Genomic DNA, 14,742 nt, shown 5'->3' on the forward strand with positions numbered 1-14,742 from the left:
CAATCAGCAAGCCAATCTACTATTTTATAATTTATGTGGAATTCCCGATAAAACTTTCAGAGTTTGCCAATATCTACTATGATTAAAGACTGTAGGCCAAAATGAAGTCTTCCATCTTTGTGCTTTATCATAGAGGAACAGTTACAGGAATGGGATTTGCCCATTAACCAAATAAATGGCCTCTTTAAATTACTACATCAGTTGCTGAGTTAAGGGCTATTTCTTTACTATGTAAATTAAACCAGTAGGGCTGCCAAAAATTGATTTGTTCAGTTTTCTTTAACTATGCCAAATTCATTCTTTCTATCTTTTGCTCAAAATGCTAGTAGGTGATAGAATTATACCACATTCGTCTCTTAAGATGGCCCATTTTACTTAGCTGTCTCTATTAGTTGTAAATGGTATGTGGTTGGGTCGAGTCTTGGTTGACAAAGTATTCACGAGCCCTATCTTTTTCCACTTATCCTTTATCTCATTTTTGTTTATAACTTGCATTAGGCTTTTTGCAGTCACTGAATAGCCAAAGATTGCTTGGAGAGAACCTAAAGGATTCAAAGCAAGTAATTATTTGGAGTCTTGCTATTCAATCGTAAGAAGTTTGAGCAGCTCTTAGACCCTGACAATGGTTAAAACTATCTCAGGTTCCCAAAAGCTCCAGGTTATCTTAGAAGCATCCAGAGTATGCCCAATCTTTCAAAATCTCAATAGAAGGAAACCTAGAGGAAAATAATGGCCCCTCAAAAATTATAACAGTACAGGAATAGCTTAGGTTACAATGCCCACATAAGAATAGAGATTGGCTTTTTTTTTAAAGTAAAAATAATTTCACTCAGCATGTTGGGACTGGGTTCTCATTTTTATTTTAACATTTATGTAGATTTGATCACCTGTAAGAGCATTCACTTGATGCCAGTGACATTCATTTGCTGTTATATGACCATTTTGCGTGAAGACTTGAAGTTCATGTCATAACTTTGGTGTATTCAATTAAACTTAAAATCATATCCAAGTCCAAAACTTGATTCAGGTCAAATTTCTAAATATTAGTGATTTGCATATGGTCAAGTGCTTAACAAATACTTTTTCCTTTATTCATTCATTTCATACCCACTCAATGACAATAATTCTTTTTGGAGAGATGGCTATTTATATGTACACAGAAAGGAAAAGAAGAAATGAAAGCTTTAAAGAATGTTGTATCAATCAGATATGCTTCTGAACTGTGAGTCTACCTTTTGGATGTACTTTTCTTTTTCTTCAATTTCACGAAACTTTCTTTCTTGTTCAAGATACTCTTCAGTTTCTAAACAAAACAGTTAAACTTAAGATATAATATTCTGGAATTTCCATGAAAAATAAAAATTTACAAATAAAAAGAACAAGCAGCATGTGGATTAGGAGAATTACTTAAGGTTAAGAGTAATTTTTTAGAGATATACTTACTGCCCTGTGCCTCAAAACTTTATTAATTAGAATTTTATTTTTAATTGAATTGGAGAATGAATATATTATCTATGGCTTCAGCAAAACTCAGATGAATCAAAAAGACAAATAGGCCTGATTCCAGAGATCTAGAAAACTTTTATGAAAAAATATGCCTCCAATTTTTTTGGTTTCCACATATACATCTGGAATTTTATTGGGAAAATTGGCAGCAACTTCTTAAATAAGGGAAATGCCAAGACTTGAACCAAATGCTAACATATTCAAGATTCACAGCCTTCTCCCTACTTCTCTCAACTGTTTGCTGCTCAAGGGAGTCTACTAAAGGGTTTGAAATACTGAACATTGAGAGATACTTACTGTAATACGCAAAGTCGAAATGTCTTTCTGCAAAAGATAACGGGAATAAATTAATCATTTTTAGATTTTTAGAAATAATCAATCAGAAAGCGACTCAGAATCTTAAGTGCTAAGCACCTCAATGTCCCATACTGGTTAACAACCATTATGTCCATTTACTCCCCCCACGACTTGTTAATGATCTCCAGTCTCAAAAAATTTAGGGTCTAGTTATAACTGTCAACAACATGCTTTGTCACATGCTCCCTCTTCTTGCCTTAACCTCCCCCCTCCCCGTTTTATGTTTGTGATAATATATTGCACCTGATAACTCATAAAGCAACAGAGGGCGTTTTATCTGGTTGAGTTTTGGTTGGTTTGTTTTTAAACATGTTCCAACCGACAATGAAGCTTAAGTACGCAGACCTATAGTGTGGGGGGGGCAATTGGCTGCATTTCTAACCCTCTCCCCAGAATTGCAGTAAATTATGAGATGTAAATTGTTTTAATCTTTTAAGAAATATGCTACAGCAAGTTGCTGACTTAGTAACAGTCTCCAAAGTTATTCCTAAAATATTCGGAGGTACAGCCTATACAAGATAGGTTTCCGGGATCAAGGAATTATCCACCTCCTGCTACTACTCACCAACAAAAGGCGGCCTGAAAGTTTGAGCTACCGGCAGTCGCTGCTCGGTGCTGCTTAACACTAATCGAGACTCGGGATGTGGATGCATGGACGCCGAGACCCAGAATTGCTTGGCTAAAGCCACATCCTCTTCTGAAGAGCCACTAAAAACCAAAGGTCCAAGGTCTGCACTTTCAAGCGGCTCCCCTTCGTCAGTTTTTCCTGTCCCCTGTCCTGTCTCCATGGTAACATAGGGCGCTTCTTCCACACAAACGCGAGACCAGCAAGTCTGCTACCTTGTCCTTGGCCCCGCCCCTCCTTTGGTCCCACCCACTTATAAAAAAGCAAAGTTGGGGTCTCCTCGAGAGGTATACCAGAAATCTACGGGGTAGTGGTGGTCAGAGCATTAGTTGTAACGGTTCTACACTCCCAGCACTGAAACGTTCCCAGGATCAGTGAGGATTTGGAGATTTCGGGACACCTGCTCAAGAGGGTGGGGTTTGGAGTATCTAAGCTGTCAGAATAATCACACTGTAACAGAGGGGAGTTAAGAGGTCTGATCTAGTGGTATCTAACTCTTCCTAGCACTTTATGACTACAATTCAGAACAAGTACATTTTGGGCAACTAAGATGCCTGATTGTAATTTAGTATTTGGTTATCAATTTAATGTAGAACAGATTACCACAAAAAAATAACAAATGTTGATTGTAGCTAAGAATAAAGATTGGTTATTTAGGTTTAATATAAAAGATTTGGCAAGTATGTGCAAGTTAATTTTACTGGGGATCCATCTCTTGACATTCGGTAAATAATTAGGAACAGCTAATTTCTTTATAATTTTATTCAAGAATATTTTGTATTTTGACAGAACTATTTAATAACATGACTGTGGCAGGGACTGTGACATTCACATATAGTAACAATTCTTTCCATTGGATTGCTGGCTTTCACATACACTCTGAAAAGGAAATTTTTTCAATATGATACACACAAATCTAATGTCATAATATAGTTAAGGAAACATTCATCAGGGTGTGACTAGGATATTGGTTAATGTCTTGAATTTCTTGATGGATCTTTAGCGCATGTACATTTTACCTGTTTGCTTTATCTCCTAAAAAATGCTATCATTCCTTGACCACCTCTATAATATTAAACTTTGTGAGGGGGAAGGTGCTGCTTTTGTACGTTCTTCTTTTGGCCTCTAAAATACAGACACCTGGTTGGATGAATTACAAATCTGTTTACTTGGCTGTGTGGTTAGTGATTGGTACTACTGCTAGCAATCAGCTAACTACACTGCCTAGTAACTAGACTCAATTTCCCCCCCCAATTCTAATTTCAAAAAGTGGTACTTTCAGATTAAATTTATGACGACAAATACACGTTTTTGGTTAATTTTTAGGTACAAGTCCTTGTAGGTCACTACACCTGAGTTGACCAGAAGTCTGCTAGAAAGGAGTTAAATGTACCAGTTCCAATATTACATACACACTACAAATATGATTAATCGGGCATCTTCAAGCAGCTTAAAGGTAATGGAATTTTCTCCTACCCTTATCATTAAATCCCACCCCTGCCAAGTCTATTTTTCTGTTTTAGCTAAATGAGGCAGATCCCATGATTCTTATACTTGGGGGGTGGGGGGGAAGGCACGAAGTTACATCTCAGACATTTAAAAATTTAAGCTCAATTCACTTTGACAGATTGCCGACTGTCCCTCTCTTAATATCCAGCGCGCATCCTACTGGATAAATTCCAACAAATCACATCTCTGAACCCAATTTTCTCCTTAAGCAATTCAAGTCAGGTGCAGGAAACCTGGCCCTTCTGGAGAGATCGTCACTGCCTCCTTCACCATCGAGCCCTGCCAAGTGAACCCACTTACTCCTTCCTCTCAGGCGCTTGGCAGCCGGTGATGCTGTGCCTTGTTTTGATGGCAGTGGAGTTAGTGATTGTAGGCAGTAGAATACAATCAGCTAACTACACTGCCTACAAACCGAGCACTGGACACGCAGCTGGTGCGGACGTGCGGACGGATGGACGGACGCGAGGACGGATGGACGGACGCGCGGGTGGGTGGGTGGCCTGGGGCCGTTGCCGAGGGGGGTCCCGGAGGGCTGGGCTCCTCCAAACCTTCTACAAGTAGGTCACCTGAGGTCTGTCGGTCAGTCTGCCCCTTAGGCTTCGAGCGACCCGGCTGTCTCTTTCTCCCTGCCAGACTAGAGGCGCGAGGTCGTCGGTGCGGCCCCTTCCCCAGACAGGGCCCGGGCTGCACTGGCCACCAGCCCAGCCAGAGCCGGCCCTTTGTATACACCTTGTAGTCATGGACACCCGGGCGCTGTCGGAGGAGGGGAGGGCGTGGGTCTCGGGACCCAGCACCCCACCCCCGCGTCCCACAAGACCGGCGCAGCCTGTTTCCCCGGGCGACCTCGACCAAGTGACCGCTGGCCCGTAGGCCTAGCCAGCACCCCCCACCCCCACCCTCCTCCCTCAGGCTCCCAGGCTGTCTCCCCTTTGCCCTTTCCTTTCTTGCTCCTCCTCAAGCCCAGCCCTAGTTCCTACTGGCTTCTTGCCTCCCTCCCCCTCACCTCTGCCCTCCAATTCCTCCTCGGGTTCCTAAAAGCCAATCCCTCCACCTCAGGCTCCCAGGGCCTGGCTCTTCTCCGTCCTCCTCTAGCTCCTGCCCAACCCCCTCCCCCGCCTTAAGGCTCTCGGGCCTGGCTCCCTCCGGTTTTCCTCCTGCCCCGACCCCCTCTCTCCCTCCACGGATCCCGCAGTTCTGCCTCTCTCCTGGGGTTCTTCCATTCCCCTTTGCCCTTTCCCCTATCTCTCTTCCGGGGGTCTTTCCTCCTCTGAGGACCCGTTTTTCCTACTTTCCTCAGCATCCCTCCACCCTTCTCCCCCAGGCCAGTCCCAGACGCTTCCCTCCGCTGCGGGCTACGGCTCGAGGGCACGGCTTCGTAGTCCAACCGCCATTCGAACCTGGCGCGCGGCGGGGGCGGGGCAGGCACGCGCTGGAGTGGGGCGGGGCGCTAGGTGGGGGCGGGGCGCCTAGAGGCATTAAAAGGAATAGGAAGGTGGGGGGGAGGGGACAGAGCGACTCGAGCGGGCCCAGAGAGGGAATCGACTCGGCGCTGTGGGGGCGGGGGAGCACCGGGCCTGTCAGGGGGAATCCCAGCTGTTCCCGCATCTCCTTTCACACCCTTCCCCCAATTGTCCGGATACAGCTCGGGTGGCCAAGGTTTCCCCTCCCTCCTGGAAATGAAGCCCTGAGGCTCCTCCTGCCCCCAGCTCAGGGAGATAGTTTTCCAGGTACCTCAGGATGGGGTGGATCTTCTTAGGTTTCCTCAAGTTTTTCCTCGGGTTTCCCTGCGGGGAAGCAGACCTGCGAGTGACTGACCCGGAGACAGGGAAAAACTGGGTCTTCTCTTACCGGGAGGACTGCTCTATGGAAAGCTCCCCTCCGTCTCATGGCCAGAGGACTTGGCTTGGGTTATTAATAGGAGGCCAAGGCCAGGAGGAAGAATGCTGGACCCAAAGATCACAGGCTCTGGAGCTGGGAGGGAGGGACCTGGTGGTTAGGATAGGAGGATAGATTTAAAGCCTGGAAGAGACCTTCAAGGCCATCTGCTCCAGCTTTTCATTTACAGATGAGGAACCTGAGGACCAGGGAGGTTAAAGTGACTTACCTAGCTTCACACAGGCAACATGTGGCAGAGCTTCAGGCATTCAGAGTCATGGTCTTCTGTTTCCAGGTCCTGCTATATAGCTTTTCACTGTGCTAGACTACCTCATCTTCTAACACCCCCCCCCCCCCATTTTATAGATAAGGAAGCAGTCCTGGGATATTGTGACCTGCTTCCGACATATGAAGCAACAGAACTGGAATTTGAACCCAGGGTTCTCTGGGTTCTCTATAACCAGTACTCTTGAATTGGTTAGCTTCATTGGTGACTTCTATTATGGTTCTAATGAGTTCAAAGTCAAAGGTTTGGAAACACAAGGTCAGCTGTAAGTCAATTGTTATTGGTTAGTCAATAAGTATTGAATACTTACTACATGGTTAACATAGCAGGGGGGGGGGTGGTGGTACATATTAAGTACAGGACAAAATTAGCAAAGTAATTCACAGCCAAGGAAATCAAATGCTCAGCTGCAATATTACTGACTATATATGTCCTACGGGAGGCCAGGGTTGTAGTACATCAAGAGAGAGAAAACTCCACTCAGACAGGTGGGAATTCTGAGTCTTGAAAGATGAAGATCTGGGCAATTAAAAAGAGATTGCATTCTAGGGAAGAGTCACAACAGCCAAACTAAAAGTTTGTGTTTGTTTTGCCCAGGGTTCTACTTCTGGATGGTATGAGAGGCAGCAGGGAGTAGTACTTAGACTGCTAGACATAGCCTGGTTTCAGATTCCTCTTCAGACACTCAGAAGCTGTGCACCCCTATAGGGCTAGTCATCTGACCTCTCTTAACCTTAGTTCCTCATCTGTAAAATGAGATGAGTCAGAGTAGATAGCCTCTAAAATCTTTTCCAGGTCTAGATCTATGATCCTGTGTTTATAAATATCCCCTGTGTTTGCACAAAGTAGGTGTTCAATAAATGTTTATCAAGTTTGTGGGGTTAAGGGGTGGAGAATGTGCTGTGTTAATAACCAAAATCCCTACCAATCACCCTTACTTGCAATTATTGAGCCCCAAAGGGAATGGAACTTGCACTTAAAATAAACTTTGTGGAAGTGGAACTCTAGGGATGGTACCACTTTTGTAATGTTAGTTTTTCTTGGTGCCACCTGCTTCTGGAACCCAGTATAGAGGCACTTTTGCTAGTTAACTTTCTTTAGGGAAAAAAAAAACTTTTATACTTATAGACTACAATCCTAACATAAGGGAACTAGATGAGAAAATGTGAATGATCTATAAAAAGTATTTGTTACTTTGGCTAGAAAACAAATTCAAAGTCTAAATATAGAAGTCATTAATAAGTAGCATCATATTTGTATGAAGAACACATTTCTGCCCATCAGACTTCATCTTGAAAATAAATCCTTGCATCTATAAATCTGGGCTGAGGATGGCCTAATAGATTTCATTGAGAAATGAAAATGAAATGTGAAATATGCTTAGAAAAATAAGTAAATAGCCTCCTCTAGTTTAAATCAACTTAATAATTTGGTAAATATAAAATACCAACAACATGCTAAACACTATACTGAAATCAGTTAGCTACACTCTTTGTAATATAACATATGTGCCTAGTTACTCCTCTAAGAGCCAATTTTTCTTTTTAATGTACATATTGCCAAAAACCTTTACCAAAGGAAAAAAATATGCAAACTATTAGCTCACTTAGTATATAACTGTTAGAAACAATTATGTTATCCTTAAATGATTAATCATTGTAAAAGTTAACTATAAATTTAATAGCATTTCTTAATATTATAAGGTTAATAGATCTATCTTGGATAACTTACCAGCACTGGATAGCTGCCAGGTACTATTCATAACACTTCAGGCAGATGCCTTGATAAAACCTATGTATGTATATATATATATATATATATATATATATGCATATAAACTTTTCTTCTAAACAAAAGTAATGAAAAAATCTATTTTAAAAGCCATCATAATGCACATACATATTGAAATCATTAAAAAGCAGGATAATTTATATACATGCATAAGCACTATAAGACAAAATAACCACAAAAATGTATGTGACCTTGCTCTCAAAAAAATTAATACTTGTCCAAGGGTGACTGTTGATTTGGCCTACAGTTACTACAGAAACTCTGAGGGACTTGTTCCCATTATAGTTCATGTCTAGGCATGTCTGGAGACCAGGGAGACCTATAATTTAATCTAAGTAAGAATGCTGGTAGTGTTTTAGATGGCCAAACAAAATAATGCACTTTGTTTTAGACAATACCAGGAAAGCACTTTCCTGTGAAATAGTTTAGTTGTTTGGTTTGGGTTGTCTATGTGGGTCAGTTTAGGGGGTGGTGGGGCAGAGCTTGGTTGGGAATGAAGGAAGGCAAGAAGACATAAAAAAACCCCATCAATCTTTGGTTTCAATAAATTGCTATTAGCCCTGTTTTGGGATCAGAGACCATGGTGATGTGGAGATTTCTCAGTAGATTTATTAAATTCTTGTTCTCCCTCAGTCAAAAGGAGTAACAAGTGGAAGTTGTTTTTCTTTTTCTGTGTAGTTTCACCCTTTGGAGTCAGAAAGGAAGAATCAGACTAATTACAAATGATTGGACAGTAGCAGTTTCTTTTTAGGTTTGCTGGACTTTTAGGAAAAAATTTGAATACATAGTTTCAGGGAATGTAAAATCTCCAGGATTTTGTTTCTCATATATAATAAATGCCAGATTATTCTTAGGTATGAATGATCATTAGAATTCATGATGCTGCATATAAGAATTTCTTTATGCCACAAGCAAATTGAAGTCAACATTAATGCATTTTAAGAGCTAAAAATCAATGAATCTCCCTAATTATAAAAAGCTATTTTTCCAAGCTAAAATGGAGTGCCAGCAAGTTTTATAACTCCATACTTTTAACTTCCATTTCATTTTAGTCTCATTAGTTGAAGTGCCCTAGATTCTTAAATTGTTCTCATTTAAAATGGTCTCTAGTTAATATTACTGCTTGAAATCCAAACCATTTCATGAATTTATTTCTTAGGTGAGTCAAAGATAACTAACCAAATAGGAATAATGAAGAATTTAAAGTTAAAAACAACTTAGTTGTGAATTTTACTAAAAATTTTTTTTGGAGTTTTTTGTTTTCTAAAGGGTGGCTGGTGATTCAGAGGTATAAAATACAATCCCTGCCCTGAAGGGGTTTACAGTATAGTTATGGAGACAAACATACATATAAAAAGATAAATATGAACAGATAGTAACAGATGGTGAATGCCAAATAAATGGTTCAGACAATAAAACCTATGCTTTTTATTAAAAAATTTTAATCTTTTATGTTTTTAATAGTATCAATATTTACCTCAGATTTTTCTTTTTCACCCCAACATCCTCAGTGACTTTAGTGTACACACTCTGAGATCACAGTTCTTTATGTACTTCTATGACCTTGGTATCTAGCCTAGACACTCAAGTATGGCCACACCTTGGATCTTGCTATTACTTATAACTATTGTCCAGCCTTCAAGATCTCTAAGTTTGACATTTTCCTCTTGATCCCATCATTACTTCTATCCTGTTCCCTCCTATTTATCCTATTTTCACTTTCTTCCACTAGTTCCTTTCTGGGTTTATTTGTCTCCCTGACTACACTAAACCATACTATAAATCATTTCAATAAATACTGTTATTACACTTAAAATTTTTTTGTCCTTTCATTCTTCTGCCATACCTACATTGCCTTTTCCCAACCCAGGGCAGATTTTCCTGCCTTCTTGCTCTTTAGTTCTCCAGCTGTCAAACATTGATGAAGAAAAATCACAAAACCTAGCTAATTGTCTCCACCGCAAATTTATGCTATGGAACATCAGCTAGACCTCAGCGATTCTAACTAGTTGGCTTCCTGTTTCATTCCTTTGATTCTAGTTGACTCCCTACTCTGTTACTTATAGCAGATGTTCTATACTTTTTTCAGGTAGTAGTCCCATTCTTAACTCTTTAATTCTTGGTAGATAGCTTTACTTCTACTTTAATGAGAAGATTTTGGTCTTCTGACCTGATATATATATATAATATATACACACATATATATTATATATATATATACACATATATATTATATATATATATACATACACACATATATTTTAAATCAAGAAAACTTAATTTTTCCTCAAAATTTCCACTTTCAGAAAGTATTCCTAGTTTTCAAAGCTAATCTTATTACTTAGACCTTCTGTACTACTTTCTATTTCTGCTAGGCTATTCTCATTTTACATCTTTAATCACTCCCTCACCATTGACTCCTTTCCTCTCCTCAAATCTCATCTTAAAATAGTACAAAACCAAAACCTTCAACTCAACCAAAGTAGGTCCATTACTTTCCTTCAGAATCAAACTTTAATATGTATTCTTACATTTATGCATATATATGCATGCAATTTTGATTTTCATTGACAAATAGTTACACAGACTATAATCAAGCACACATAAAAACAAGAATGAAAAATGAAACAAAACTCTCATACATAATGATTATACTATAAACTTCTATCATCTACATATTTTTATTGTTAACTATGTCAAAAGATATGTATATTATCCTTATTTCTATAATCTTTGATCATGCATTCTGGGTATGTATCATGGATTTTTTTGCCATTGTTGTCATTATATAGTTGTAGTCAACATATATATGTATACATTATATATATATATATATATATATTGCTCTTTCTTCATTCTGGATTATTTCATATGCATTCTTATGGTTTTTTAATTGATTTTTTCTTGTGGTACAATAATGGGATAACTGACTCTGGATTTAGAGCTAGAAAGGACTTCAGAAGTCGCCTAATTTATAGATGAGGATAGAAACAAAGAGAAGTTAAGTAATTCCATTTCATTCATATGCCATAATTTGCTCAGCCATACTCTGATTAATGGACATGTAGTTTGTTTTAAATTTTTGCAATTACAAATAATGCTATTAGAAATGTTTATTATCCAGTAGAGTTTTTTTCTTTTCTGTCAGTAACATCCTTTGAGTATAGAACTAGAAAGAGAACCATTGTGTTAAATGGTATGGATATTCAAAGCTATATAATTCCATACTTCTTTCTAAAAACAAAATTGTGCAAATTTACAATTCCACCAATCGTAAAATAGCATTCCAATTTTATCACAGCCAGACAAAATTGAATTTGATAATTTTTTTTATGCCTTTGCCAATTTGATGGTCTTTAGCTAGAACCTCAAGATTTTTAAAAAAAGTTGTAGTTTTCTCTGATTATCAGAGATTTTGAACATTTGTAATGTGATTGTTGATTATTTGTTTTTTTATTACTTTGGGAACTGATTATTTATAGTCTTTGATTGCCACGTCTTTAAAAAATAGCTAGAAGGGGGCAGCTGGGTAGCTCAGTGGATTGAGAGCTAGGCCTAGAGATGGGAGGTCCTAGGCTCAAATTTGGCCTCAGATACTTCGCAGCTCTGTGACCCTGGGCAAGTCACTTGACCCTCATTATCTAACCTTTACCACTCTTCTACCTTAGAACCAACCAATACACAGTATTGGTTCTAAGACAGAAGGTAAGGAATTAAAAAAAATAGCTAGAAGGCAGGTAAGTGGCTCAGTGGATTGAGAGTCAGGCCTAGAGACTGGAAGTCCTGGGTTTAGATTTGGTTTAGGACACTTCCTAGTTGTGTGACCCTGGACATGCCACTTAACCCCTATTGCCTAGCTTACCACTTTTCTGCCTTGGAAGCAATACACAGTATTGATTCTAGGATGGAAGATAAGGGTTTTTAAAAAAAATAGCCTACACTCCTGCCCCCTTACTTCTTAACCATTACAACTCACTTCTCATCTGATAGTATTTTCTAGCAGAATAAGCAAGTGGTCTCATCTTCTGACTTCATCTCTGCACTAAAATTGCTCTTCAAGATCACCATTTACTTCCTGTTCAACAAATCTAAACTTTTTTTCTTCTTCCTTCTTTTGGGCTGTCTGTAAGATTTGACATTGGATTTCCTATCCCATGAAATTTTGATCTCCTTTATTTTGTTGAGACTAAATTATTCTAACTCCTTTAGAGTAATCTCTTTCTGTTTCATTTGCTAATTTCAGGTTTTCCCCAGGGTTCTTTCCTCAGCACTTACCTTTCTATACATAATCTCTTGGTAATCTTATCTAATGCCATGATTTAAACTATCACCTTTATATGGATTACTTCCCAAATCTATAACTACAGTTCTGATCCCTTTCCTGAATGTGTCTTCAGACTTAGATGTCCAGTAGACAGTTATCTTACCTGGATCTCCCATCTCAAATATAGAATTTTCAAATGTAAAGCCATCACTCTTTCTCCCAAATTTGCTTTTCCTGACTTCCCTAACTCCATAAGTGACTACAGTACTTCCTATGTCAAATAAAACTTTGAGTTAATCCTTTTTTCTTCTTCCTTTTCCTTTTTCCCTATCACATCCAATTGAACACCTATCATTAGTTGAAATATAATTGATGAAATCATGAATTTTTTGAAATTGAAATACTTAATAAAACCTTTATTTGTCAAAGAATATTTTGTATTTTAAAGGAGGATTTCTGGAGATCATAGAACTACAGACTATAGAATTATAATGTTAAAAATGACCTTAGGGTCATCTAGACTCTAGTCCTAGTCCTAGCGCTGGAAAGAACCTTAAAGGTCATCTAATTCAGTCCCTTTTTTTTTTTCAGAGGAGGAAACTGAGGGTCAGAGAAGGAAAGATAATCTAATTAGATGCTTAAGAGGTGTCTTTAATTCAAATATTCACAAGTTTGAGATGACTAATTCATTCCCACAGGATAAAATATAATGAAAGACCCAACAAAGTCTCTTACTACCCAATAAGATCGCAAGTTGATTAGGGGAATTTTTGTGATCAACTCCTCTATACCTCGTTTGGCTCAGCCCCTATGACATGGTTTTTATACCCTGCACAGTCTTAAGTCATCCTCCTCTGGTTAAAATATAGTTTGTCCATGTTTTAAAATGTAGTAGCTCGAACTAAATACAATACTCCAAATATATTCTGATTAGTAAAAGGGCTATATTCTAGATACATAGTACTTATATAAACATAGCCTAAGATTGTTTCACTTTAATTGAAGGAATGGCTCTCTTCCAAGCACTGTGGTGAACTGGTAGAAGAGAGATTTCTGGGCAGGAGGTCTTTCACTGGTGCACTTTAACTCACACTAAATAGGGGATATGTTTATTTAACCCATTTGAAGACCTGGAACTAAATGAATTTTAACTATCAAAACAGAAGGTATATTTGTTATTTATTTGTATCTGGTACTTTAAATATGTTTAAATCTGCATAAGAAACTGAACAAAAGGAAGTATTGCAGGAAGCTTGTTCTGTTTGATTGTTCGTTAGTGGAATCTAGGCACATTATTATTCTGCTGTTCTATTTCGTAAGTTTCAAGACCTGCCTGGGCCTGTTGCTGAAAGTAATACCAAGGGGAAGTTCAAAATCTTATTAGCTGATGTGCTTCACCAACACCAAACTCAATGGTACAATATTTCAAATGGGAAGTTGAAATTGATGACAGAAACTATTAGGATATGTCTTCTTAAATCCTGTTAAGTGTTTGCACTATATGAAAATGAAAGCCTCCTATCAGCCCTTATATATGCAAGGTGTTCTCTTCCTGGAGATCACAATAGGTTGTGACAAACCAACCCACTCTCCTGTTCACTTACAGGTGCAGTTAATGATCCTTTTGCAGTGTCTGTCCAACACATACATGTTATAGTCTGGATAATAGATATTCTTTATCCTGTTAGTTTTTTTTTAAACTAATATATAATTTCCTTGAGTTTACTTACTCTCTTTTCTCAAAAATTAAAAACTTTTGCAAGAGACGTGATTTATTCTATGAAATCATGAGGATTAAAATACTGGTATTAATTAGACATGAAAAATTGTTACATAGTCTTCATTAAACTAGATGAATGGTTAAGTGATCAAAAGAGTAAAATACACTTCTCCTGGACAACCAGGAGAGAAATTAATTTCAATTCAAACTTTTTGAGTAGTTCACTATGCCTAGAATACATACAAATAGAACAAAAACGAGAATAGTTTCTTTGATGTAGGATCCTAATAATAAAAAGTACAATGCTACCATCAAATTATTTCTACTGATAACCTGCTGATATTTCATACTCCCTTTTAGTCATGACTACTCCAGGCAATTATTACCACTTAAAAAACCTTTAAAGGACTCACCAAGTATGTACCTGCCTATTTGGGACATTTGAAAAACCTGTATCTATATTTTATTTACTGGATTCTTTGTCTCTGAGCTACCTTTTAAAGTGTATCTACTTGTATGCATCATCCAATTGAAAGCAAGATACATATGTTGCCTGTAGTCCAGAAGAATTTTTAACATTAGCAAATTTTCTTGTAGTACTACACAAAATTTACTTAATTTCCTCACATTTAAGATAAATTAGAAGAAGCTTTCTAAAAGACAAGTAATTTTCTCTAGGATAGTGTTAGGAGGGATAAAAAATGATTGATATTAGCTAGACAGTGGCAGAAATTCCAAATTTCTAAATGAAATTATTTTAAACTTTATTTTTACTTTAATTAACCAACTATTTCTATTTACATACATTT

General features: G+C 38.2%; 2 protein-coding genes and 3 non-coding genes across 10 annotated transcripts in view; 2 read left to right on the top strand and 3 right to left on the bottom strand.

The window, feature by feature from the left end:
* HOATZ (HOATZ cilia and flagella associated protein) overlaps window positions 1-2,796 on the bottom strand; it is a 43,283-nt gene extending 40,487 nt beyond the window's left edge. The window contains exons 1-3 of one of the 2 annotated variants that reach the window (XM_056794421.1): window positions 2,429-2,796; window positions 1,804-1,830; window positions 1,233-1,303 (exon numbers count right to left, since the gene is read on the bottom strand). In XM_056794421.1, coding sequence (XP_056650399.1) covers window positions 1,233-1,303; window positions 1,804-1,830; window positions 2,429-2,651 — 321 coding nt within the window. In that variant the 5' untranslated portion in view covers window positions 2,652-2,796. The remainder of the gene's footprint in view (window positions 1-1,232; window positions 1,304-1,803; window positions 1,831-2,428) is intronic. The other variant, XM_056794420.1, reaches the window with a different exon arrangement.
* The window catches only part of BTG4 (BTG anti-proliferation factor 4), a 107,658-nt gene continuing 95,697 nt past the window's right edge, over window positions 2,782-14,742 (top strand). For 3 of the 5 annotated variants that reach the window (XM_056794416.1, XM_056794419.1, XM_007494850.3), the window contains exon 1: window positions 5,604-5,724. Coding sequence is in view for 1 of the 5 variants with exons in the window: in XM_056794417.1 (XP_056650395.1) it covers window positions 6,281-6,416 (136 nt within the window). In the remaining 4 variants the exon portion in view is untranslated. Of the gene's footprint in view, window positions 2,901-3,814; window positions 3,945-5,603; window positions 5,725-6,143; window positions 6,417-14,742 lie in introns of those variants that run through there. The other 2 variants (XM_056794418.1, XM_056794417.1) reach the window with 2 other exon arrangements.
* Window positions 3,657-3,714, bottom strand: MIR34C (microRNA mir-34c). Its single transcript, NR_127505.1, has one exon. It is a non-coding gene; the product is annotated as a microRNA mir-34c (primary transcript).
* On the bottom strand, window positions 4,345-4,403 carry MIR34B (microRNA mir-34b). Its single transcript, NR_127506.1, has one exon. It is a non-coding gene; the product is annotated as a microRNA mir-34b (primary transcript).
* On the top strand, window positions 4,345-4,407 carry MIR34D (microRNA mir-34d). Its single transcript, NR_162908.1, has one exon. It is a non-coding gene; the product is annotated as a microRNA mir-34d (primary transcript).

This window comes from Monodelphis domestica, chromosome 4 (assembly GCF_027887165.1).
Source record: "Monodelphis domestica isolate mMonDom1 chromosome 4, mMonDom1.pri, whole genome shotgun sequence".
NCBI lineage: Eukaryota > Metazoa > Chordata > Mammalia > Didelphimorphia > Didelphidae > Monodelphis > Monodelphis domestica.